The sequence below is a fragment of the Phalacrocorax aristotelis genome, chromosome 19 (assembly GCF_949628215.1).
Source record: "Phalacrocorax aristotelis chromosome 19, bGulAri2.1, whole genome shotgun sequence".
NCBI classification, from domain to species: domain Eukaryota; kingdom Metazoa; phylum Chordata; class Aves; order Suliformes; family Phalacrocoracidae; genus Phalacrocorax; species Phalacrocorax aristotelis.
The window spans coordinates 2,658,463-2,684,680 of record NC_134294.1 but is presented as its reverse complement, the minus strand read 5'-3'; the positions used below and the strand labels follow the sequence as shown (position 1 = coordinate 2,684,680).

The 26,218-nt window shown below is 55.2% G+C and overlaps 1 protein-coding gene across 1 annotated transcript; it reads left to right on the top strand.

Annotated features, from left to right (window-relative positions):
- Positions 1-26,218, top strand: FHAD1 (forkhead associated phosphopeptide binding domain 1). The gene is given in 30 exon segments (XM_075114401.1): positions 1-96; positions 306-512; positions 2,532-2,802; positions 3,936-4,027; positions 4,314-4,544; positions 5,980-6,103; positions 6,932-7,062; positions 8,453-8,518; positions 8,915-9,019; positions 9,457-9,564; positions 10,843-10,926; positions 11,298-11,450; positions 11,836-12,031; positions 13,434-13,504; positions 13,832-13,969; positions 15,012-15,119; positions 15,336-15,425; positions 15,649-15,874; positions 16,393-16,474; positions 16,888-17,003; positions 17,846-18,005; positions 18,342-18,450; positions 18,965-19,017; positions 19,019-19,118; positions 20,362-20,497; positions 21,372-21,499; positions 21,842-21,937; positions 22,761-22,981; positions 23,946-24,129; positions 25,222-26,218. Coding segments are annotated over 30 exon segments (3,966 nt in total). The 3' UTR covers positions 25,306-26,218.

The window sequence follows — 26,218 nt, the reverse complement described above, 5'->3', positions numbered from 1 at the left end:
ATGCGAGCCTTTCTGAAGAGTTCAGAGGGATGTTTTCAGCTGAAACCGCACACAACGACGATAGGCAGGCACGAAGGGTCCGACATCGTCCTGCAGGTAGGGGCAGAGAAGCTGACCGTTGTAAAATGGACGGTGGTTTGGATGGACTAGGCTGCACTGGGGTCCGCCGTGCAAAGCGTAGGGGCTACCAGCTTGCTTATGCGGAGACGTACATCAAGGGGAGGGGGGGGCTTGGCAAATCAGTAACAAAACCCGAGCTGCTTTCCGGTAGGTTTCCCTGCTTGCCTGTTGATTGCCCGTGCCAGTCCGCAGGTGTAGCAGATCATCACGCAGCCCTCGAATTCGTCGCCTCAGACAACGGCTTTGTCCTTCAGGACTTCAACTCCCCCCACGGCACCTTCGTCAATGGCTGCCAGGTCCAAAACGCGGCCGTTGGAGTGAGTCCGGGGGATATCCTGCGCTTTGGTGCAGGGGGAGCATCCTTCGAGCTGGTGGTGGATGGGGCTACCCAGGTAAGGGAGGAGGAGGGTGCCCAGGGGAGGGTGGGTGCTGCTGCCCAGGGAAGGCCCCGGGAGCAGGAGTGGGCTCCCAGGCTCATCTGGAGGATCCTTGGGAAAGGCAGGGTGAGGGGAATGAAAAGCTTGAGCTCCCTCTGCTGAAGAAAACTTGGGCAGTTCATTAGGGAGAAGGAAAAGCACAGGACAGGTTTCCCAACAGCAAGTTGGACATGAACAAAGGTAAGTCTGGAAAATGTCCTTTTCCTCTATTTGCATTTTACGTTTCCTCAAACACTACTTACTAACAGCCGAGTTGGGTTTTGGATCACACCTAGAGCAAAGCGAAAGGTGCTTTGCTGGGCAGCAGCGTGCGCAGCTGGCGATACCGCGGTGCTCTGCGCAGCCCGGCCAGGGCATCGCAGCCAAGTCTGGGGTGCAAGAGAAATCTAAAGCAACTGTAAACTTGGAACGAATGTGGTTGAACGTAGTGGCATTCTCCTGTCTCCGGGAAGAGAGCTGTTTAGGGATGTCTGTGGGAGGCCATTGAGCTTTTGGGTTATTACACAATTAAGGATTGGTAAGTTCTAGTATTATTTCTATTATTTTGGCTGTTTAGGAATCCAAGAAAATCAATACTGAGACAGAGTCCCAAAAACCTGTGTGTAGCATGCCCAGCAGTGGGAGTCACAGAGCCTGGTCTCCTAGAAGTGTCCAGGTACGAATAAAACTTAATTGGGGTCAACCAGTTTGTGCCTCCAGATGCCAGATTTGGAGGTCTCGGCAAGAACTCCTGGTGTAGCAAGCTGACCTGCTGAATCCAAAGTTGTCCAGAAAATCTTGGAGAAATTAAAACAAATGCCCAGATGCATGATGAGGCCAGAGCAGCTGGGGTGCTGGTGCTGGTTAGGTAAACGTGGTGTTGTTGGAACCGGCAGCATTTTAATGGCCAGAAGTATCTGTGTGGGATGCGCCCAGAAAGCAGGTTTGCACCGCGACGCAGAGGAAGCCCTGTGGGTGCCCCTTCGTCGCTGCGGGCTCGGTGATCCTCCTTTGGTGGAACAGCTTTGAAGGCTGGCCCTGCTGACTGCAGAGAGTACATCACCTCCGCGTTGCACCCTGTGAAGTGCTCGTGGTGTCTAAGACAGGGAGATCTCTCTCATTTATAGTAATATCAGAGGAACACGTAAAAAGGAGCAACACCCAGCTAGGAGTCGCATCCCTGCAGTGCCTCAGAGCAGAGGACAAGCGCCCAGAAAGGGCCAGCGTAATGCCACGGTGGTCTCCAGCCGTGAGCAAGCGCCCAGGGTAGCGCCATGAGCAAAAGCGAGGGGGCTTAGATGTGCTCTGGGAGAAGGCCAGGTGCTGGAGTAGCGGGGAACGTGCGCGGGGGTCTTTGGCTCTCTTTCAGTAAGATGCCAGGACAACAGCCGGGTGTTGGAGGTCTGCATCCAGGCCGGGTCCGTGGCCATGCTGGCAGATGCTTAGTTCAGTTTAGTTCAGCCCTTGTAACTGAGGGCTACGTAAGCCGACGTGCAGGACCTTAATGCTGGCTTGTCCCTCCTGTAGTGGAACGCTCTGCTCGTAAGGAGAATAGTGTCCTAACTACATGCCTGGCAGGCCCAGCGTAAGCTCTGACAAATGTGATGGCAAGCCAGGGGTGCCGTGATGAGAGGCTTTGGTTCAGCATGGTGAATGGGAGAAATGTCTGGGTAGGACAGCTTGCGTGTGAGCCAGGAGAGGTGAGAAACGAGGGCTTCCAGATTTTGCAAATGACATGCAGAATGAGGGTAGTTAAATCTAGAGAGAGAGGGAAGAGCTCAAAAAAGCAGCAAACCCCAATAATATCCTTTGGTTTCAGCAAACTCTTTTGAATTCCTAATTTAAGTCTGGTACTTGGGCAATGGAAATAGGAAAGGACTAAAATTCTGCTTCCACTCAGGTCTGTGCCTGGGTTTTGTACGACATAACACACGTGCATCGAGGGCTAAATACCTTCCTAAAATCTTGCTGATACCGTGGTCTTTTCCACCACAGATGTCCTATCCCCCTGTGAAACGTCGCACAGCATGGACCGGGCAGCTCCAGTTGGTTGCAGAGCCCAAACCTTCAACTCCTGCATCTCCTCCCCACCTGCCGTTGCTGCAGTGGCAGCATCCCCCCGGATCTCCCGGCAGCTGGGCTCGCGGAGCAGCCGGCCACGTGCCCCATCCGCCGCTGCGGAAGCGACCCATGAGCACCTGGGCTAGGAGCGTGGCCACCACCGTCCCGCCAGGTGCTTTCAGTAGGGCCTCTGCGGTGAGGCCAGGTACTCCCCGATGCCAAACCTGGTGGTTTGTAGCCTGGGGTCCTCTCTGAGCAACTTAGCGTTGAGCGGAGTTGATCCAAGCAGAGGCGGTTTTGAGAAGTGACGAGCGTCGGCAGCAATTGGCTGTGGGTCCTTGTCCAGTGGAGTTAATCGGAGACCGTATGTGGTCCTTGATGGCGTGTGGTCAGTTAAGAAATGAGCGGTGACGTCCGAAGGGGAATGCCATTGCCCTCATAGCCGAGAGTGACATTTCCTCTTCTTTTTTCCTTGTGTGTGATTGGGAAGGGTGATGACTAAGTTTATCTGCACTGGTGACTCATGCACTTATTCCCATCTCCTGTTTGAAGTGGAGTTTCTTCCTCCTTTGAAGTGCGGTTACTGGCTGCCTCGAGTGCAGCAACTTTAAACAAGGTTCGTAGCAGATACACTTCTGAAAAAAAAGTATGTCCCTAGCGGTGGAGCAGAGGCAAGGCTTTGGGGGAATAGTACAGCTGGAGCACAAGGCTTTTGCCATGAGCATAGCTTGTGTGGCCCGTTGGGTTGTCTGAGCAGTCATAAGCAATGCAAAGTCAATAGTGCAGTGCCAAAGTACAGCTGGTGCTCCAGAGCAGAGGCAGTACCGTGCAGCCCCAGCAGCATCGCTGAAAGACGCGTGCACAGGCAAAAATTGGAATTGCAGTGAAGGTACAGGGAGGGAAGCATGTGGTCCAAGTTAGCACATACTCATCTGATTTTGGGGAAGCAGAGCCAAGAGGATCTGCATGTGCTAATTGCAGTGAGCATAGCTATTCGCACACATGCTTAAGAGCATAGCTTCTTTCTGTGGGGCTCAGCAATGCTGAAAAATCAGAGGAGCCTTTGTCTGCTGTGTCTCTGCTGCCCTTGAGGCTTTTATGGTTCCCAGAGGTGTATTGTTTATCGCTGTTGTGCGGACTTTTTGCACTGGTGGGTTTTTTTTATTGCCAAATAGTTGGTTTCTCTTCTGGTTGTGAAGCGAGCTCGTGGACTGTAAAGTAGCCACTGCCTTAGAGTAGTTGTGAGACAAGTAAGAGGGATGCTGCAAGAAGCGTTACTGCTGCCTGCAACCAGGTCTCACGCTGATGTTTGCTGCTGTGGTGTTTGCTTTCCTCCAGTCTCAACGAGCGTCTCGGGCGATGGTGCAAGCGGTGTTGGAGAAGCCCCTGCCCTGGGGACTCACGACGCAGATTTCCTCCCACAGGAGAAGGTGATGCTGGGGAAGGTGTGAGGGATGCCACCCCTGTCCTGGTCTTTGGCGGAGCAGGCAAACCCTGCGGAATGGTGGTGTGTCTGACCGCGAGCCCCAGCAGGGTGCAGGGACTGTCACCAATGGGGAGCGCTGGGCGGATGGAGGACACGGGCATGGTGGACGCGGGAAGCAAGGGCGAGCAGGTCCATGCAGTCACCGGCTGTGAGTCGGTACCCCCTGGAGCAGGCAGCCCGGCGTCTCCGTAGCCAGAGTGTGACAGATGGCACCTACAATCTGCCCGCAGGGTGAAAAGCTTCTGCAACTGGAGAAGGAAATCGGTCGCCTTTCTGGTTTGGAAAGAGAATCGAAGCAGAAAGACGCAGTGATAAGAGATCTGCAGGATGAGATTGCTGCGATGGCAAAGGCCCTGGCTCAGGCGGCGGCGAGGAACGAGGTAGAGCTGACCCAGAAGCTGCTCACCTTCGACCAGGAGCTGGGAGCCAAAACGGAGGAGATCAAAGCCTTGAGGGAACAGGTACTGAATGCTTCAGTGGGCACCGAGCAGGGAAAATACCTCTCCAATAGAGGTGTACTTTTAGTTCAACACCCAGCTGTTAGGAGAAGCAGGTTGCGTGTCTGAAACCAAGGGAAAGGAGGGAAGTTGGGGTTTTTTTCCTTCCAGTTGTGTTGTTTTGTGCATTTGCTTGTTTTCTGTGCAAGCTTCCCTTAAGGAAGACAGTAAATAAATATTCCTTGTATGTGGTGGGAGCTATAATGCAGCAGTGGGGAGGGAAACAGAAGCCTAAGCAGCCTTTGGTGGGGGAAAGCACACACAACCACTTCAGGCCAGGCAGCTGGACCCTTTGCTTCCCCCTCACCCCTCTTGCCCCAGGAAGGGACCGGGCAGTTGCGTTTGCAGGGGGAACACACGTCCCGAAGGCAGCACAGCCCTTGGCGTCCTGGTGAAACAGGCGGCTGGGTAGGGGAGGGAGGACTTATAGCTGTTGTGCCCAGCGATATGTTAATAGCACGCACCCACATTTTATGAGACCTCAGAAAATGTCCTGGAGAAACAGTGGCGAAGTTCTCCTGAGTATCTCCAGCGTGGGAGAAGGGTCGATCCAAGGTGTCGGTCCGATGTGAGGCACGCAGCTCAGCAGCCGGGCATCTTCGCCAGCCCATCCGGCTGCATCCTGCCCCCCCGTATCATACTGGGTCTGAAGGAGGCTGTGAAATGCTTTGTGCTCATCCTGATGGTCTGTCTTGAAAAGGAGCTTTTGATAAGCGGGTTCCTGGCGGAGAAAAGGCGATGTAATTTCGGGGTGCTGTCAGCATCACTGCTGTTACTGAGAGGACACGATGCGCGGTGCCTGTCTCCCCAGCGACTCTCCTTCCTCTGACAAAAGCCTCTTCCACCTATGGATTCGCTATTCTGTACCGTCCAGTAATTGCTTCATGAAAGCAGTCATCTGAGCGGTGGGAAGCGTATTTGTGCTCTCTGTGCAGCAACGATACCCCGAAGTGGATAGCACAGACTCTTCCCTGCTCCCGGGAAGCAGGGACTGTAAAAACTGTCTTTGCAGCAGGAATGCAACAGTCAGGTATTAGCGGCTCCAGAGCTGCGTTTGTGGTACTCAGTGTGTATGCCCTGAGAAGGCGATAAATCTGCAGGCATTTCTGCCCGCTGCCGTGTTGGCAGTGTCACCCAGGCCCAGCCACGGATTCCTGGCATGGCAGGCTGCGGGAGACAGTGCTTCTTTCTGCTTTTTGTAATAGAATTTGAATGTGAATGGCTAAAATGTTTTTAAGGTCATTCTGTCCAAAGCAATGACTGCTGAGAGGTAGTCAAAGATGCTGAAGAGTAACCCCTCAGAGTGTGACCTGGAAGCACCAGATCTCCCTCTCTGAAGGCGGCTATGATGGAGTTAATAAGTGATCCATTGAGGAACATGGGTGAATCTGTTTTGCAGATCAGCAACCTGCAGAAAGGCTCGAGCCAGATTTTCAGCCATTCCCTCTATGAAAGGGACCTGGAGATTGGAAGGCTGCGAAAAGAAAGCGAGAAGTTGAAGAGGGACCACGCTTTGGCTGCAGGTATCGTAACCCTGGAGCTCTGTGTAGGGGCATGAAGCGGTTTGGGACTGGCTCCTGATGCTGAGTGAGCATTGGCAAAGCTGTCCAGGCAACAAAGGTATTGTAGCAGCTCCTAGAAGTCGTCCGATCTCTGATTCAGTGTCCTGAAGCTCTCCGGGAGTTGCAGGTAGTGTCTGACGTGACAAGTGTCTCTGGAGCAAGGGACAACGTGGGGACTGAAGGCAGGGAGCGATGGGACCAAGAACTTTGTTAGGAAAAAAAAAAAAACCTCAAGCACTGATGGCAGAGCAGGATCTGAGCTGCTCGAAAGCGGTGCTGTTTAATGGGCTGCCGTGCACCCCGTGGGGGACACCTGCCCACCCACGCGGCTGCAGGGCTGCACCTGGCTGCAAAGGCCACCTCGGACCGCAAGCCTTGTCCCCAGTGGCCTTTATCTCTGCCTTTATCAGGCACACGGAATGTAGTGTGGGCACAAAATATTGGCTTTCGTAATGCATTCAGATTAGCAAAACCGTTCTGCTTGATTTCGTTGCCCGAGATAAGGGAGCAGTAGCAGTGTTTGGCAGGGAGGAGGCATCAGAGCTGCGGATCTGACATAGTAAGGCAGCAAAACAGATGGGTCGGAGCTGCTCATCCTCCAGGGAGCATGTGCTGCGAGGCCCCGAGGAGCTCGTTAGTGGTGTTGGCACAGAGCAATGTCCAGCACAGCGTGTCAAAAGCTGAACCCCCGTCCGATGGGTGTCAAAGAGGGACGATGGCCGCTCAGCGGCTAGAGGGCTTTTGCAGGGACACGCTTGGGCAGCCTCTCAGCGGAGGTGTTTCTCTCAGGTCTAGTGACCAGCCTGCAAAGAGAGATTGCCGGGAAGGAGCAGAAAACCCAACAACTCAAGCAAGAGGTTGAAAAAATGAAGAAGGAAAACAGAGAAAAGGACAATCAGTTAGCAGTCGTTTCTGCCAAGGTTAACATCCCTAATGAGGGGCTCGGTAATTTACAGTCTCACATATGGGGTAACATGGGAAACTAGCAGGAGGAGGGCCATGCTTCTCTCTGGTAAGAAGCGTAGCAGCTGTATTTGTGCGGCTGTTTATCGGGGCAGTGGTACGCTGAGGGTCCTGGCTGCGTGCAGATACACGTCGCGGAGCTGTACCGCTGGGACGTAGCGGCGATGGGGCTGCGGTTTTGTCCAGGTGCTGCGCAATGCCCACGGAGCGGCAGCGCCTTCCGCGGCTGAATCCCCCTCCTTGCTCTGCATGCGGGTGCTGTGTGCCCTGGATTTCAGTGAGCACAGTAGCTGTTTGTACGCACCAAGCACTCGTGCCAAGATCCTCCCGAGGAGCCATGGAAACCCTGTCTTCATGTGGCTCCCTGCAGCCAGGCCTGGGTTTTCCCTTAAAGAAAGTGGCCTGTGCAGCAGGTTGTTTCTCTGTATTTGCAGCTCCCTCCCCAACTGGCAGAGCTGCCATCGGCTGCACAATAAGCGCAGCACAGGCGCTGTGTTTTGGCTGGCTAACTAGGCACTGTACCGGGAGATTCGAGAGATTTGCTGTGAATTTTAAGTAATGGAAGGTACATGAGGCCCCTGGGGTGCAGGCGGGGGTCACCGTACCTGCCAGCCCGTACCTGGCTGAGCATCCTCCCCCAGCAGCTCTCTGGAGATGAAGGATGAGGATCAGCCATTTAACGGTTGGAAAGGGGATAGGAGGGGGTCCCTTCTGTGTGGGAGGGGGACCAGGCGTCCCGGGGAAGCATACTGCTGCATGCCTGGTGCCACTTGGTGGCCCACAGTGCTCGCCTCAAGGCAGACAGCACATCCCAGAGCATCCCTCCATGGTTTTCCTTGCTCCGTGGGTGCGGGAAGACCAGGAGGAGGGCGGGAGCTGGTGCACTTGGGCCAGGCACAACAGGGTCAGTCTCTGAAGCACCTGAAAGGCGCAGCTGAAAGGCACAGTCTGATACAGTGATGAATAGTCTGGAAACGTCTGTTGCCATCCTGGCCGGGTTACCACGGATGGTTTTAAGCATTTGTTTTCTTTGGCCCTTGCCCCCCGTCCCTATTACACTATTTCTAAGGCCAGAGGAATTTCTCTCTGTCGGGTACTCCCTGCAGATGTTTGTCCTTCTCTCAGCCAGGCAATGCTTTAACCCAGGCATTCCCAGGTGCGGATTCGCTGGTGCTTTCTGTGCCTGAGGGCCCCATCCTGGGCACTCCGCCACCCGTTAGGTACCTGAGCGCTGAGCTGGGCTGTAGCACTGAGGCACGTGTTGACATTTGCTGCAGAAGGGACGCTATCTGCCTGCCCCGATGATTTCTTTTTTTTTTTTTCTTCCTCGGTTGCCATTCATTCCAGTGCTCCAGAATTAAAGAGGAAATGAAGCGTGAACTTGGAGACCAAGAAGTGATTGCGTGCCGAAACGTGAGTCGCGAGTCATTTGGGGTGAGGGTGCACGCGGGAGGGCAGCGACTGCAGGAATGCATCCTTGAGAGAATAATTAACCGGGCATTCTAAGGGAGTTGTTTTGGATCCAGTTCCTGTAATAGGAGGCACCTAATGTGCATAGTGAACCGGAGAATGTAAACTCCTGTAAAAATTGTAAGACCGCATTATAATGCAGGAGAATGATGTCAGTAATAAGATTGACATTCCACTCAAACGCCGATCTAAGTGCAGTAAATACAGGTCAGAAGAGAATTCCAGAGTAAATGAAATGGGATAGATGGGGAAAATGTATTGCTTATTGGTTAAAATCCTCCCGAGAGGCAATGCCCAGCTCCTCTGGTGAGAGCCTGCGCTGCCCCGGGACTCTTGCAGCGCATCGGGGAGCTGGAACGCGACCTGGAGGGGCTGCAGGGAGAAGTCCAGAAGTATTGTGCCGAGCAGGAGAGCATCCAAAACCAGCTGGCTGAGAAAGCCAAGGTAACCGTCCGGCTCTGGGGTATGTGGTGGAGGGCGGGGAGGGATGGGCACGGCAGGTACCTCAGCTGCTTGGCATGGGTGGCAGCCGCGTGGGATGAGGGCCAGCAAGCCCCAGGCATGCAGGCTGTACAGGCAGAGGGTCCAAATGTGCTGAGCTCCTCCAAGGACCCTGAGGGAAGAAGGTAACTGGTGCAGCAGAGGCTCCCCTGTGCGAAAGTTGAGGATGGGTGATGGCCCAGGGACCAAACCCTGGCCAAAAGCAGCATTAAGTGTCCGATGCTGCAAACTCACCCCCCCACAAAAGGATTGCTGCCTGCCTGCTAGTTCAAAGCTATATTTGGAGTCATCTGATGTGAATAGTGGATAGTTGGGGTAAAAGTGCTTATGGCATGAGTTTCTGGTATTGCTTTGATATGCAAATGCTCTCGTGGTTGCAGGCTGAGGAGGAGCTGAAGGAAGCCTGTGCCAGGCAAGGGCTGCAGCTGCAGGAGATGGGGCGCAGGGAGCGCCTGCTGAGGGCCGACACGGGGAGGGCCAAGGAGCAGGTAGGGAGGAGGCAGGGATGGGAGCATCCTGCGGTCCGGGCCGTAGGCAGCAAAAGTACGGGTTTTCCCACGGGGAAGGACATTGTGCTTGAGCACGGGAAAGGAAATGCAGAGTCCTGAGCACCAAACCCTGGCGCGGGGCTTAACTTGTCATCAGGTGCAGTATAATAGGCTTAGCCACAGGATTTGTGTAGGCATCATAGAAGGTGCAGCAACTTTAATAGGATACAGAAATGCACTATGCTCTCTGTAATTGTAGTTATGCTGTCCAGGACCCATGCAAACCCTCCTCTGGGCCTAGGTAAAGCTGCTCCGGGCAGACAGAGCCCTGTGCAGAATAACATCATGCTAGATCACCAGGATAAAGCCGTGCTTCACGTGAGAAGGCTGTGCCCCCACCCCCACCCCAATAAACTGCAATGCAGAGTTTTGCTAGTGTGAATTTTTTAGGAACCCCAGTCAATGAGGCAGAAAAAGCTGTGAGAAGTTTGATCGTGTGTTTGGAAAATAACCCCGGGTTTTGTGCAGAGCGGAGCTCCAAAGGGCAACTCCCAGCTTTTAAGGGCAGATGGAGACTTTTGGGTCTGCCACGTAGGTTAGCACCGGGACAGGCGTTCGTGGAAGCCCCAGGAAGATCAGGCACCAGCTGTGATACAGAAGCATAAAGCTCTAACTGGGTGGCAATGGTTGTCATCTCCTGCACAGAGGCTGGGGGCAGCATCCCCAGCTGTCCCCAGCCTGCTCCGACTGTTCTGCAGGAGGAAATAGGAGTCAGCCATCAGAAATCCCCGCTGGAGCGTGGGATGGAGTGACTGCCTGGCTCGGGCAGTCTGTCCTTTGCAATGCATGCCAGCCCCCCACGCCACTGTCACGCTCCCGCAGCAGTAGCAGGGCAGCAGGAGATGTTCAGAAGTCACGTTGTCCTTGGTGGCAGGGAGCTCACAGCCTCCCCTGCATGTGGTACCTGTGATCACACCGTGCACCTCATCGGCAAACGAACGATTAATCGCAGTGCCTCGCTGCCGGCGGGGCGCAACCCGGCAGGGTCAAAGGAAGGGGTGTCAGGGAATCCTTGCAAAGTTGCATGGTGAAAAAGGTGCGTGAGGTAAAGTGGTGCCCTGAGAGGAGGGCAGGAGCATGCACAGGGCCTCGGTGTCGGAGATGGGAGGCGCCTGGATGCCCTTCACATTGATGTGTGCAGGGCTGGGTGGAGCAGACCAGCAGAGCTGATACTGATTCTCTGTGATTTTTGTTTTCCTGTGTCCATCTCTGCTGTAGCTGGAGTCCTTCAAAACCCAAGTGATGGGAGTCTGTTCTCCAGCAGCAGCAGGTGTTGCAGGGAAAGCTCTAACGGAGCAGCAGGTGAGTTTGGATACCGGTGCAGGGAGGTGCTCGGTGCTGCCAAAGCCCAGCATGGCTTGAGATGGCCACGGTACCTGCTCCGTACCAGTAGTGCTGGTAGCCTCCAAGCTTCTCCAGATCATAGGTCATGCTGCAGCTATCCCAGGGTGAGGAGGCTGCTCTGTGATGTGAAGGAGATGTGATCCTTTTTGTTCCCAAAAGCTTGCATGGAGTCAGTGGGCTGCAACAGGGAGAAGCCCAGGAGTCTGACAGGGCTACCAGTTTGCAGCAAGTGTCAGTCTTTGCTCGCCGAGACAACTGATGGTCCCTTAGCTGAAAAAGGGTCTTAATATAACGCTTTATTCTCCTCTTCCTTCACATGCTTTTGCCAGGTGATAGAGAAGGTCAGGGAGATTGCCAACGAGAACCAACAAAGTCTCTCTCGAGAGAAGTGTCTGCAGGAGGAATTAAGCTCCAAGCTCTCGAAGGAAAAGGAGGCATCTGCAAAAGTTGAGGCGTTCATGAAATCCCTGTGGGAGCTCCAGGTCAGTCCTTTAAATACTGATGACCAACTGTCAGCCAGGAGATGAAGTGCACCAGGGCATTTGTTTGGCCATAGGAGAGGTCAGAGGAAAAAAGATGCTTGTGCATCAGCGCTAGCCAGCACCCAGCTCTCCAGCTTGGCGAGGGGTGAGCATAGCCCCCAGAAGGGTTGGTTGGAAAGAAATAGGAGGTGTCACAGAAGCGTGTCTTCCCCTGGGCCTGCCAGGAGCTGGTCCCACCAAAGATGTCGTCCCATGAAGCAGAGTCGTACCAAAGCATTCACGTGGTTGTACAGAGGACTCTTTCAGAGATGATGTGTTATTTGCCAAGTCCCAGAAGCCCACTAACTGTGGAGGCTAGCTTGGTCACTGGCTGTGTTTTTTCCAGACTTGCCTGAGGAGCTCCTGCAGCAGCGACAGCCTGCGAGGGGAGCTGGGGAGGCTGGAGGCGGCATGCCTGGACCCCTCCGTCTCGGCCATCGGGGCGGCGGTGGTGGAGATGGCACGTGTCCCCCTGTCCTGGCTGGAGGGCACGGAGCGGCTACTGGCCAGCGCGGGGATGGACCTGGGCGCCTCCGGCAAAGGTCCGTGTCCCGCTGGGTGTCCCTGGGGACAAACCTGCTCCGGGTGGGTTGTCCTAGCTAGGCAGCCGTAGAGGAGAAAGTCCAGCGTGAGCCACCACTTGTGGATGCCAGTCCCTCACATTGGTGCCAATTTCAGGCGGTTTGGCCAACTAACAAACCTGCTCAGGCAGCCTGCCTGCTCTTATTCCCTGCCTCTGCAGCAGCGGTCACCCCGTGCAGCCAGTGCCACCGCGGGACTCTGGCAGGTTTGTCTCTGGGATGTGCTGTCCGCGCATCCTGGCCCTGATCTACTGACGTCGTGGTCAATCAGTCCAAGTGGGTTTTGCCTCGGTGGCATATAGGAAACACTCCTTGGCTGCGATCGTGGCCATGGCGCGGGCTGAGAGCTGAGCCCCTTGACCTGAGGTTGCAAATTACTTTGTCTTCCCTCTGTTGTGGAGCGGCAGAGCAATTGCTGCGTGGAGTCTGCCGAAAACAAGTCTAGGCGAAGAGTGCGTGGAAAGCAAAGCGTAGGTCTGTGTCAAAGCATCATGTGTTGCGGAGTGTCACTGCAGAGGAGTAATGGCTCTGACAGCAGCGTGGGAGGGGAAGCATCGCTCTCGCAGCGGCGGCGAGCACTGCACAGCGGTGCAGGACGTGCCGTGTGCTGGGCGGCAGCGGGGTGGAGCGGAGCGGTGTCGGTGAGGGTGCAGGAGGAGCTGTGGTTAGCAGAGTGGTAATTATAGTACCAGGAGCATCGTGCAGCAACGAACCATCCTTGGCTCTTGCAGAAGTGTCAGGCTTAAAGACTGGGTGATGCAACAAAATGGGTGACAGTGTGTGACAAGGAAAACATAGTCTCCTGGTTGGGAACAGGCAGCTGGGCTGTGTGCACGGTCAAGCTCCCTTCCAGCCATGTCTCGGCAATGGCAGCCGTCTCTCAGCAGTGGGAATGTGCCAAAAAGTGGGAAGGGAAGACCCTTGGCTGCCCCCAAGGAGCCTTTCTGAGGAGATCTCTGAGCATGAATCCCATAGCCAGAGGCTAGTGAGGGTCCCCAGGCTAGTGAGGGTCTCCGGGTGCAAAGCAGCACCGTTGCCCACGGGTCTCTCCTTCCCCCATAGCCACCAGTGCATCCATCACCCCAGCCTGGGAGGGAAGCCCAAGTCGAGTGCGTTTTCTGGGTATCCCAACCAGCAGCGGGGTGGCTGTGTGGGAAGTTAGTGGCGATCCCTTCTCCTCCCTGCTGCCTCTGGAGGAATGTGGACCCCAACCATCAGGCGAGGGGCCGAGGGCCAGGGCTGAAGGTCAGCAGTAGCCAAAGCGGGTTTTGCAAGGAGGCAAGCGGCATTCCAGGGGTGCTCCAGGTGCTATACATGGGCCATGCGAGCACCCCGTACAGCGAGACTCTGTTGGCTTTTGCAGGGCTGATGGCTGCTTTTGGGAGGTTGTTGGAAATCAGTCAGGAAACTGCGCAGAGGAACCAGATGTTACAGGTACAGAATTCCATATGTAAGAAAACCGAGGTGGCTGGGGGTCTTTCTCTGTTGGTAAACACAATGGTAGTCCTAAGCGAGCTGGTGTGGGACCCAAATTGGGAATGAACAGTAGCAGAGGTGCCTGGGTCAGCAGTAAATGCAGGGGAGGGGCGAAGACGAAGCCCACTGTGAGCGTGTTGGTCTCTGTATCCCTAATGCAGCAGGGATGGCAGGTGTATCTCTTTTTTTGAAATGTTTGTTAGTGACTGTACACAGGATGCTTATTCTTGCCCTGCTGCTAACGCGATTCCTTTGACACCTCAGTATCTGCTGTTTTTCCCGTAGGCCCAATTAGGGAGGGTCCAGGAGTCGCAGGCAGCTTTGCTGCAGGAGCACGTGAAGGAGCTGGAAGCGAAACATGAGCAAGACCTACAGATAAAAATCAAGCAAATGATATTGGAAAAGGACAAGGAGAACAAAGAGGTATGAGGTTTGAGCACCTCCCTGGCGGTGTTCAGAAAAACGTGCAGATGTGGCACATCAGGGCATGGCTTAGGAGGCCTGGGGGTGTTGGGTTGACTGTTGGACTTGATGAGCCTGGAGGTCTTTCCCAACCTTAATGATTCTATGATTCTATTCTATGATGGCATGGTTGTTTTTTAAGAAAATTACTGTTATGCAGGAAAAAAAGGTGTCTGTCATAGTGTTGCCTAGTGAGAAGTCTCTAGCCCCAAACTGTCTAGGTGCAGTCCCAAGAGCCTGATATATTGGATATCCTCCTATATCGATGTGGGTGATTTTAACTCCCCAAAGTATCCACGGTGGAAGTGGAAAGCATCTGGGTACTGGCAGGATTCACTGCTGGGAGAAAGTGGAAAGCAAGGAGCATCCTCCCAATACATGAGCTTTGTAAGATGTGGCATTGCCTGTAGGAAATGGAACGCAAGTGCAGGTACGCTTCCTTGTAAGCCTTTTACTCCCGCCCTTCCCCGTGCTGAACTCCTTTTAGGTCTGTTTTGGCTGGAAAGGTATATCCCCTGTGGGGTGGGGGGGGCAGCTGCCTGGCAGGTTTTCGCTAGGTCACCCTCAGTCCTGGGGAAGCCCAGGTCATCGAGCCAGTGGTGCTGGTGCAGGACACAGTGTTAGTAAAGGTGTGAATTGGTGTTTTGCTGTGCCTGTGTGTCGTGATGGGGACAGCATATCGTGGTGGTCTTGTAAGACAGGTTCTAATGTGCTTCTGTGTCTGTTGCTTCGGGAATGGTTGTTTTCTGGCATCAAGTTCTCTCAGGACGCGGGTGAGGAACAGCTAAGTGGCTCCTCCTCGGTCTCTCTGCTGCACCTTTCGCCAGGTGTTCTCATCCCCTCCCTTACCAAGCCACCTCGTGTCCTGCCAAGGTGTTGTCCCATAATGTGCCCCTGCTCCAGAGAAGGGACCCTCCTAGTTGCTTTCCTCATTGGAGTCGAGGTCTTCTGCCTAACAGGGTGATTTTATTCTGTACTGAACCTCTGGGCTGTCAATTGTCAGATTTTGGAGAGCGCCGTCGCCAAGGAGAAGGACAAGTGCAAGCAATCCATGGAGGAAGAAAAGAAGATGATCCAAGACCTGGAGAGCCACCTGAGGACCATGACCGAGGTCAGTGGCATGCACAGGAGGGGAAGCAGAACTGCTCACACTGGGAATAAAGAAATCTGAAAGTGCTCTGCAGCATGGTAGTCCATTTGGCCAGGGGCCATCAGTGGACCGTGGGATATCTTCCCCCCCCCAAACACACGTAGATGCGTATCTGCAGAGAGAAAGATGGGTTCTTGCAAGCTTGTTAACCTAATTACTGCTGATTTCCTCTCATAGGCAATAGCAAGGAAGTCAGAGGAGCAGGAGGTTACAGACTGCAAACTGAGGGAAGCTGTGCACAAGCTGGAGGAAGCCGCAACGCGAGAGGTAGTTCCCACAACCTTCGCGCGCTGGCAGAGGACGTGGCGTAGATGCAGTTGCGGTGAAGGCTTCCCTGGTGCCTGCCGATGAGGGGGCAGGGCACTGTGGCCTCCCCGCTCCCTGAAATCCTTCCCTTCCCTCTGTCCTTCTGACTGCTGGCCAGGAGAGATGATGCCAATCGGGATCCCAAAGGAAAACAGGGCGCAACTCTTCCAACGTTGTTTCCTAGGCGGCGTTGCAGCAGTGGGTACTCACGCGAGACGAGCAGCTCAAGACCATTCAGGAGGAGAATGAGTTACAGAGGCAGAAGCTGCAGGAAGAATTAGTGGAATACAAGGAGCAAAGCAAGCAGCATTCTCTGACAATCGTGGCTTTAGAGGACAGGTTGCTGGAGGCCAACCGGCAGCAGAAGACACTGGAGGAGGAAAATGCGGCACTCGTGAAAAAAATGGAAGGTAGCTAAGGGTTGCGTGGGTTGAATTTGTACTGGGAGCCTTCTCAGTTAACGTGGAATTGGTCTAGAGGTGGAATTGTGTTTTTTCTGCTACGGAAAGCATTGTGTAAGATGGCAGTTGGAGGTTTGCGTGGATGCCAGGTGAGCTCCATGAGTTCCTGAAGAAGCCACTTCACAGGGAGTTGCAGTAGATTGTTCGGTGGCTTTGGGGACCATTGGTAGTGCACCATGGTCATAGACAGGGCTTTCCCACTGGAGAACATCTCTTTGCCCTCTAAAGCGATAAGACTGGAGCACTTTGGGCTGCACCCAGGTGTAAGGGAGCCCAAGCAAGGAAGGCTGTAAGGAACTGTCTATACTCTGTTGGAACTGGGCCCTGAGAGACACGGCTTTCCAAAAAAAATATGGTCCTCAGTCTTCAAAGATGTCGTGAGGGAAAGGAGATGTTTGGCCTGCTTGCTTCTGCTATATGCATCTGCATTAAAAGAAGTAATTGGCCTTTGCAATTGTGTCCCGTAGGGTTTCAGGCTGATGCCCACAAGTCGACAGCGGGACTTTGGCCGGAGGTTTCTCCTGCCGTGGAGTCACACGGTTGTCTGAGGTAAGCAGCACTTGCTGCTGGTGGTCTCGGTCAGAGGGGCTTGGAGAAGAGCACTTGTCGCTAGGAGAGCATAAGGAAGACTGAGGGGCCAACTACTACTTGTCCTGAGAGCTTTTTTTGTCTGTGATGGTGAAGAGAGTCCTTTTGTTGGGCTGAGATGGTCTTAAGTGTGTATAGTGTCAAAGTGATGCAAACAGCATGTGAATGATCTGCTGTGCTGTCCGATGGGCTCCAGGTAAGAGAGAGCGAGCTGGCAAGTCCCAGCGCCACAGGCATGAACCCAGGCGACTGAAAGGCAGTTAAGAAAGTAACGTGTGTATTAATCATGAGATGCGGCTCAGGAAGGCGTGCACAGGCTCCGTGAAATGAGTCTTTCAAAAATGCACTGTGAGATTTGTAATTATTTTTCTCAGGAAATTCAGGGAGGAGCTGGCAGCGGCGCAGAGCATGCTCCTGTCCAAGGAGGCCGTCATTGCCGGACTCACCAAAGAGCTCATGGAAACCAGAGCCAGGATGTCGGACATGAGAGGTGGGTGAAGCGTACTGCGTGCTTTCCGTCTCCCCGTGCCTCTTCCGAGCAGTAGCAAGGGTAGGTCCTAGTGGGCAAACGCAGGTAATGGGAAAGAGATGTCACCGTCCTAAAGCCATGTTGTCGCCCTGCTCGGGGCAACGCAGGCGCTCCACTCCCTTGGGGTAGGTGTGTGCCTCCCTGTCCTTGGCTAAGCGATAGCAGTGACGGTGAGCGAGGGTAACCAGATGGAGACCGGGGGGACAAAACTGAGGCCGTCTTTCTCAAAATCCTGCTGGTGGGCTCCTTTGAGCCTACGGTATCCTAAGCCAGTAGCCTGGGCAAGCCTTGCCTGGGCCTCCTCAGAGGGCAGGGCTGTGCTTTGGGCAGGCTTTACGGGAGTACCCAGCAGAGCAGGCAGAAACGAGCCTGAGCCTGGAAACGAAGGGATGCTTGGTCTCGCTCCCTCTAATGGTGCAACATAAAAGTAGGGACAGTGCCTATGAGGAAGGTAAGAAGGTAGAAGTCCGCAAGCCGGGTCACGTCAGTGAGCCCCATTCTTCTCCAATCTGAAGGAAAATTGCTGTAGCAAGTGCTTACTCAGGCATAAGCCAGCACAAAGAGACTGACCTTGCAATGTGATTTAAAAAGCAAGGTCTGTTGGCACGGCTCAGGATCTGGGGGCTGCTATCGAGGGCAGGACAAGGGTCTGTGGGGATGAGCTCCATTGCTGCTGGCAGCCCTTGTGAGGGCGCGCTGGGAAAAGGGGATGGATCCGTGGTTGTTGTTTCGCTGAGACCTGCGGATCCCTCAGGGCTGGGTGGTGAGACAGCTGGAAAGCCACGACACTGTTGTGTGCCTAGGGGAGCTGAGCGAGGAGCAGAAGGTGGAACTAGAGTGGAACCAGAGCCGGGTGAAAGACCAAGAGCGGGAACTGAACCTGCTCCAAGAGAAGCTATCCCAGATGTCCAGCCTTGTGGAGAAGAAGGATCGAGCGCTGAAAGCAGCAGCTGAAGAGTTAAGGTACACACCACCGTGTCCAGAGGCATTGCAAAAGCTGCTCTGTAGATTCCCAGCAGCCGATGGCATTTAGGTACCTCCCTGGGAGCAGGAGGCAAGTTTGAGAGGGTCAGAATGGGGCTTGGCAACGTTGCCTCGATGGAAGTGCCCCGTGCACTGGAACGGGTTTGGTGGAGCTCATGCCAGTAGACGCGTAACTAAGTGACTTGTAACTAAGTGAATGTTCCCACCCACGTTGTGGTAGTCATCGGCGGGTGCCCAGGGTGCTGCTCTCCCCAAGCTGTTTGGGCAACCTTCATCTGTCACGGTGTCCCACAGCAGTCTTGTCTCTCGGCACAGGCAAGCCCAAGCCCGCTGCCAGGCGCTGAAGGATGCCTCCCAAGAAACTGCAGCAAAGCCGGAGGATGCTCCTGGGACGCCGGTGCAGGCGGATGAAGCCTCTGAGAGGGTACGTTCCCGCGGAGGCTGCCGAGGCCTGGGTTTGCTGAGAGTAGCGATCACACGCATGGTGTTTCTCTGCATCGTGGTGAGACCTGGCAACGGCCGGCCAAGCCTCACGCCTGCCTAAACCTGGCTGAAGGTGGGAGCGCAGGATCGCCGGCCACCCTTTCGCTAGCCAAGGGCTGCCTGTGCTGCCTGCGGGCCGGGGTAGCCGTGCCGGCAGCGGGCATTGCCGCTGGCTAATGAGCTGGTGTTTGCACAGCACTGGGGAACTGCGAGGTGTTGTGTGTGCTAATGGCTGCGATAATTGCCAACTAGAGGGGATAGCAGCGTACTGGAAGATCTGCAAGCATTCCCTCCGTTTCCCAACCTTGCTCAGCCGTAGATGCTGCCTATAGTGGTGACACAGAAGCACTTATAGGGCTGAGTGGGCCAGAGTAGGGGTAGCTTGTTGCACAGGACAGGAATAAATGTTCCTTGTCCTCCTGTGCTGAATTCCCTGTTGATTTCCCTGGTGCTAGAAATGGGAAGAACTGAAAGGTGGTTACAGCAGCAGATGGAGGGACTGTAGAAACCGTACACCCTGTACCACAACAGTGGCAGACAGCGTGCCAGCAAGGAAGGCTGGATGTGGGGGTGCCAAGCGGCGACTCTCAGCCAGATGATGAGCGGGAGGTATCGCCCATCCTGTTCTGCACGCAGCCATGGGGAGGGGAAGCGCAGAGCGCGGGAAGCGCAGCCCACCCCAAGTCGCGGTTCGGGAGCAAACTGTGTCTTGCCGAGCAGTGCCATGAGGTGACGGTGGCCAGAGCCGAGTGGGGCAGAGTCACACAGATTCAGAGTGGTGGGGGTTGGAAGGGCCCTCTGGAGCTCATCCCGTCCCACCCCCTGCTGGAGCAGGCACCCCCAGAGCAGGGGCACAGGGCCGCGTCCAGGCGGGGGGTGAATGTCTCCAGGGAAGGGACCCCACAGCCTCCCTGGGCAGCCTGTGCCCCTGCTCTGGCACCCGCACAGGGAAGGGGTTTGTCCTCGTGTTCAGGGGGAACTTCCCGTGTTCCAGCTTGTGCCCGTTGCCCCTTTGCCTGTTGCTGGGCACTATTGAAAAGAGCCCAGTCCCATCATCCTGACACCCTCCCTTTAGATATTTATAAGCACTGATGAGATCCCCCCTCAGCCTTCTCTTGTCCAGGCTGAACAACCCCAGGTGTCTCAGCCTTTCCTCATAAGGCAGATGTTCCAGCCCCCTGAGCATCACTGTAACTCTCCACTGGACTTGCTCATGCAGTTCCCTGTCCTTCTTAAACTGGAGGGCCCAAAACTGGGCACAGTACTCCAGACGTGATCTCACCAGGGCAGAGTAGAGGGGGAGTTTGCAGCCGACATTAGCTGTGTGCAAGGGGGTGATGGTGGGCCTGCCCAGATTCTTGGATGTTCACCGTAACGCAGCAAGCTGGATGGGCCTGGGGTAGAGAAATGCATGTGTCTGTGTGCACGGCTGTTGTTTAAAAGAGAATAAGGCATGAGAGCATGTATAAATGCAGGCCACAAAGTGTATCAGTGTTTGTGCATAGGAAATGGTAAATGCCCTGTGGTAGCACAAAGTGCAAGAGAAAAATGCTGACGTGGCCGTTCAGACCCGCACGCCATCCCTCTCCCAGCCCGCTGGAGCATTTGCAGGGCTTATGTCCTCACCGGAGGGTGGCTGGCAGAGCGGAGCATGGAAGGGGTCTGTGACGTTGCCTCCTACCCCTCAAATCCATGGAGGGGGTGTAGGGTGAGACGCCCCACGGGCTTCGCTCTTGGCACATGCCAAGAGGCCAGCGTCGTTAAGCAAGACTGTGTGTAAGCCAGGTGTAAGCTGAGCTCCTGTGGAGCCAGACGCAGCCTGGGCGAGAATCGGCTGGGCTGCTTCTTCCAGAAGCCGGCGCTGGACTTGGCCGAGCTTGGTGCGAAATGCCGAGGCCTCCGGCACGAGGAGACGATCCAGCGCCAAAAAGAAGGCTTGGCCGAGCTCCGGGAGAGAATAAAGATGCTGGAGAAGAGACAGCTCTCAGGTAAGCGTGGCTGTCGCTAGAAAGGGAAGATGTGCCCGTTTGCCTTTGGCAGACCCCAGGGTCTGCACCAGTGGAGCATGTAATGCTAGGGAAGGTGCAAGGGGCTGTGCCGGGGGCTCAGGCTCTTCACTTGCAATGGGCTGAGGCTTTTGTTTTGCAACGTCAGCTCGTGTGCACACACATTAATCCATGTGGGCGATAGGAGAACATCGCCATAGAACCCACAACTCGGCTATGGGCTTTAGAAGGGCGCTTGGTGTCTTGTGCAGGCATCAAGTGTGGGTAAGTGTATGTGTGTGAGGAGGTGGCATTTGCAGGAGCCAGCAAAGGGAGGCAGCTGGCGAAGGGCTTTGCAGCGGTAGCTGCCATGCAGTCAGAGCCAGAAGCGAGCGGGCACCCGGCTCTGTGCACGATCACTCCCGCGCTCGGGTGCTGCTCTCCTCAAGGCAAGAGAGAGCAGCTGTCACCTAAAGAAACCGAGCTTTGGGTGTTGTGGTCTTGCAAAGCCTTGCAAGTACTGTACACTGCGAGAATCTTCTGCTTGCCCGAACTCGTTCTTTTTCGCTCCCTTTCCATCACGTATATCCCTGTATCGAGAGCAGTATGGGAAAGCGGTGCCATCTCTGTTAGAAGCTACAAGTAGAGCGGCAGTTTGTGGTGCAGTCTCTGAATTGGCACCTGAAAGATAGGTGTGCATCCTACGTACGTAGAGAAAGCGGTGCCCAAACACTCAGACAGCAATGTCTGCAGGGAAGGCTCGTACAGGCCTGTGCATCTCTCCGGCACAGTCTCCTTGAAGGGAAACGTGGTGAGCCTCGAAGCGGCACATCCTATGGCAAGTAGAACAACTCAGTACATGTTTGTCTGCCCCCAGCTGTCGTGAATGAGGGTTCGGAGCCACTGGTTGTCCTGACGAGAGACTTACCGGAGAAAATAGTCCAGAAAATGGGTCTTGGGAAGGAGCCTGCACCCCTGTCAGGAGCAAAACTGAAGGCTGGCAAGGTAAGAAGGCAGGTTGTGGTTCATAGGGCTTGTGGCTCCATTGGAAAAGTACTCCAGGGAATAGGGAGAATTAGGCTGTCAGATAAAATAGCTGCAATGCAGAGAGAGGTAGGTGTGAAACCTGGCAGCGTGCACGATGCAGCCTAACGGAAGGCATTGCTTGCAGAGGGCACCACCGCTTCTCTCGGGAGCTGTATTGCTGCCCAGCACCCTTGGCGCAGCGCTGCTCAGGGATGCCGCAGGCCAGGGCGGTTTTCCCGTGCAGTGGAAGGGAGGCTCGAGGCAGCTCCATCCAAAGCCAGGCGATCTGTGGGCTCCTTTGGTCTTTCCCTGTCCCCGCAGGTTCCTGGCCGTGTTTGTAACGGGGGCTCGCCCGGGGCCACTGAAGAGGCAGCGAGCTCGGAGATGGCTGGTGCGACGGACCTCAGTGAGAAGATGGTACGTCAGCAATAGCCCTGTTAAAATGGTACCCCATGCTTGTAGAGGGTAAATCGTTTTCAAACGCGTTGCAGAAGGGAGGAATTGGTGTCGGGGCAGGAGCGCGGTTGAGGATGAACCGGTTATTGCGGGACCCAGAGCGCATCAGGCACCTGCTGGGACGTCTTGGGACCCCAGACTGTGCAATGGCACGTCATTCTCCTCTTCCCACCCAGCGTCTTTGGGGGTGTTCCCTTGAGCAGCCAGGGCTGTTCCTCAAGGAGAGGTGGGGCTGGTGAGGACAGGGACCTTTGCCAGCTTAGACACCTGCTGATGATGCAAGAGGGACTGCGGAGCGATGGAGGTGGCTGCCAGAGGGAGGTGTCCGTTGGTCACACAGTGGGTGGGTTGTGAAAGTGGATCTCTTCTCTCCAAAAAGGGTGGAAAAATGTCCAGCAGGGAAAACAGGTTATCTTGAAAAAGGGAAAATCCAACCCCAAAGAGTCACGCGGCTGGGAATCGAACACCAGGTGTGGAGGGGGCTGGCCTGGAGCTGGGATGCTCTCCGGTGCAGTGTGTCACTTCTCCGAGTGCCTCCAAACGTGCAGCCCAAAGGCACGGATGAACCGTAGCTGGCCGTGGTTTAAGGAATACTCAGAAAAAGGTCGCCCAGGGAAAGCACAAGTGGAAACAAAACGAAGGGGAAAGCACACAGCAGTTTCCTTGTGACATTTTCATCTCCTTAGTAGAGCAGAATGAAAGCAGATGGCCAAGCGGTGTGCTGTTACGTGGCAGAGGAATTGGCAGACCTTAGTAAATAATGCATTCTCTGTTCTTCTTACAGTACCTTGACGTAATTGGGGCTCTGGGAAGCCTGATGAAGGTGCAGGAACTGTCAGGAATGCAGTCACTGAAGCACCTTCCCCAGGAGGAGAGGGAAAAAGTGGGACTGCAGAGACAGAAGGACCTGGAGATGCTGTACAATAAGGTCAGGAACCTCAAGAGTCGCCTAGAAAGAAAAGAAGAAATGCTGAAAGAGTACGAGGGCAGCGTGGAGCAGCTCAGGTACCAAAAGGCAAGGTGGCTCTTACTGGCCGCAGAGCCAAGTGAGACCAAGTCCTGGGATGCAAAAGTGGTGGGGAACTCGGGGAAAGGCAGCCCCTTGCTGGGTTGTGATCTGCCTGGGACTGATAATGTTGTGGCCACAGCGTGAAAATTAAGTGTTAGGAGAAACAGAGAATTGTCCTCGGTTCTCTGCAGTGGTGCCTTGCAGGGCCTTTCAGTTAAGCAATGTCAGGTTTGGGAAACCTTGGCGAACTCCCCAGTCCGGGGCAGCCGGACCCTGTGCCAGCAGCGGCATCCGCTGGGGTGGCGGGACAGCAGCGGCAGGACCACGGCAGGCACGGGAGCTGATGGGAAGGGCTGTCCAGACCGAAGGTGACGCTCCCGCGCCACGAGCTGCCGCACAAGGCAAAGTGTTAGTGAGCAGGGAGGAACCCGCGGGTGCGCTTGTGCAAGCCCCGCTGCTGCTCGCTGCACGAATGCAGAAGTCTTTTTGCCCACAGCACTGGAAAAAGCAGTGTTGAAATATATTTCTCGGCTGGTGTAAATATGCCACCATATGCAAAGCAGGCAATCTCCAAGCCAGCAGTGCTGACACAGCCGCCCAGAGTCCCTCTCCGGGCTTGTACGCTGAGCAGGAGGGATCAGAGCCATCGCCACATGCACGGTGGGCTGGGGAAAGCCTGGAAGAGATGGCATCTTGGCCTCAGCAAAGGCAGGAGGAGAGGGGTTTGTCCAGGGTGTAAGGAATCAGAGCAGGGGAAACACTTGCTAAAATATGTGCGGGTCCTCGCAAGGTGGCAGCCGCTCTGACGTCCTTTAGCCTCACCCCGCGGTGTGCGGGGTCCTAGGAGGGACACAAGCATGATAGGGTGCTGCTCGACAGCCGTCTCTCCCAAGCAGAGCCTTGCTGGCGGTCCGAGGGGTCGATGCGGGTGACAGACCCCCACCCACCTGTTTCTCACAGGCTGAACCAAGCATCCCTGCGAAGGTGCCAGGCGGAGATGTCCAAACTAGAAGAGGAAGCCTACAGGGAGGCAGAAGAGAAGGCTCTGCTGAAGGAGGCTCTGGAGAGGACGCAGCTCCAGCTGAGCCAGGAGAAGAGGCTGCTGCGAGCGGCAAAACTGCGGAAGGGGAGACCAGGGGAGCAGGTAAGCAAGGCCCGCGAGGACACTGGCATCCCCAGGAGCCAAATGTCCCTGTGCCTGAGTGTCCAAAGGCAGGTCACAGTGGTCAGCACGTGCCTCCGAGTTCAGTGGGGTGCTGCAAGCTGTGCCTGCCCCTACGCTGTAGGAAGGCACGAGGGATGCACGGCACAGCCAGCATGCTCAGCTGTTGGTAAGATGCTGGAGGCAAGGCCGACAAGTAGAAGGGAGGTCACTCATGGTGTAACCCAGAGCCTTGCAGAGGACAAGGCGAAGGAGCTGCCAGGCTCTGGCCGTTCTCTGGAAGGCAGACTTGGGAAGGCACAACGCCTGCCGGTCCCTCGGTTGCACGCAACCAGGTGAGGCGAGGAGTGGCGAGCGAGCAAGCTGTCTGCTGCCGCAGGAAACATCCCCCCTCGCAGGTGCAGACACATGCTGTTGCTCTCTCCGAGGTGACTGCTTGGGAGGTGTTTGGTAAATGAAGAGCAGGGGTTGTGGTGAGAGGCCCCCAGGGTGTCAGAGGGCTGAATGTTGCAAGAGTGTTGCTGGCTCTGGGGACACATCTCTTGCGCGGGGCACCTCCGTGGTGTGATTGCTGCAGCCAGCAAGGCGGAGGAGCCCAGCATGGAGCCTTGGCAGAAGCCAAGAGTACTGTGTAACACGCTTACATAGCTTTTGCGATCAGCTAGGAACATGTGGTGGGTCTGGCGCAGTTTTCTGGCTGTCAAGTACCGTGGGCTGTGCCCTTCTACAGCAGCGGTGGGGCAGGCGCCAGGCAAAGAGCTCGGAGCTCTGTGCAATACCCAACTCCTGCACTTTGTGCAACAGCCAGCTCCATCCGTTAGGGAGCTGGGATTTTGCAGCCTGTCTGACCGTCCCAAGAGGCTGGGTGTCCCAGGGCCCTGCTGGTCAGCCGGGCTCGGCTGCACGGCTGCATCCCCGCTGCCCAAGCTGGAGGGCGATGCGTGTGTAGGTGGCTGTATCGATGGGTTTGGGCCACGCAGGGTGAAGGGAAGGTCACGCGCGTCCCATGGGCAGTGCAAAGGCCATGCTGAGCTCTCACAAGTGAACATGGCATTTGATCTCTCTGTTCTGCAGCCTGGAGCCAAGAAGCCTTTCTGCTCGGGAAAGCTGAAGGCCAAAGAGCACGTGGCAGAAGCCATCAAGATGGGAAACTCATAAGAGAGGCACCACGTGGGTCTTTGGTAGGCAACAGTCCGCAGTAGGAATGGGTCGTCGCGCTATGGACTCTGCAACATTGGACAGGGTATGAGGTGTGGGTGTGTCTGGAGGAGCCCCCGCTGGTATCCCATAGCTCCTGGGCATGCTGGTGTGACTGGACTGTGTGTAGAACTTTATTCTCCCGCAGTGTGTCTCATACTGCATGGTGGGGTTTATGGCAAGAGAAGTGTGGATACAGCCCAGTGTATACGTGTGTGTGTGTATATATATATAAAAATACGTGTGGATACAGCCCAGCATATACAGTATACGTGTGAAGTCAATGGCATGGAGTCTGTCCTGTCCCTGCTGAAGTGGCCCCAAGCACGGGAAGCCTGCATGGCCTGGTCCCTCGCAACTCCCGTGTCCTCTGGTCCCCGTGGTGTCATGGGGGAGTTGGAGCATAAGGCACGATGCAGCACGGAGACGTAGCACCCCAGGAATGCCGGAGCGCAGCATCAACGGGAGCCACGGTGAGCTGCCACATAGTAACGGGAAGGGAAGAAGAGGAGCCGTGTCGTGTACGTTACAGCAGTGTGTGAACGAGCCCAGGGAGACGAGAGCAAAGTCCTGGTCAGTTGGGATGGGGCAATGACACGCACTCGCCTCCCTGCCTACTGGTGACATCAAATGCAGCCCCGCTGCCACTGCTTCTGTTAGCAAGGGCGAGAGCAGACCCTGGTTTCTGGGGAGCAGCAGCATTTTGGGGGGCGGGCAGTTCCAGTGCCTGTCACCCCTGCAGCTGCTCTGCCTTTGCACCGCTCGCAGCAGCCTGTGCCAAGTCCTCTGCAGATCTTTTCAGCCGAGGATAATTTAGATGAGAGCAAAACCTCGGGGAGGTTGGTTGGGTTATTTTTTAATAAACAAAAAAGGT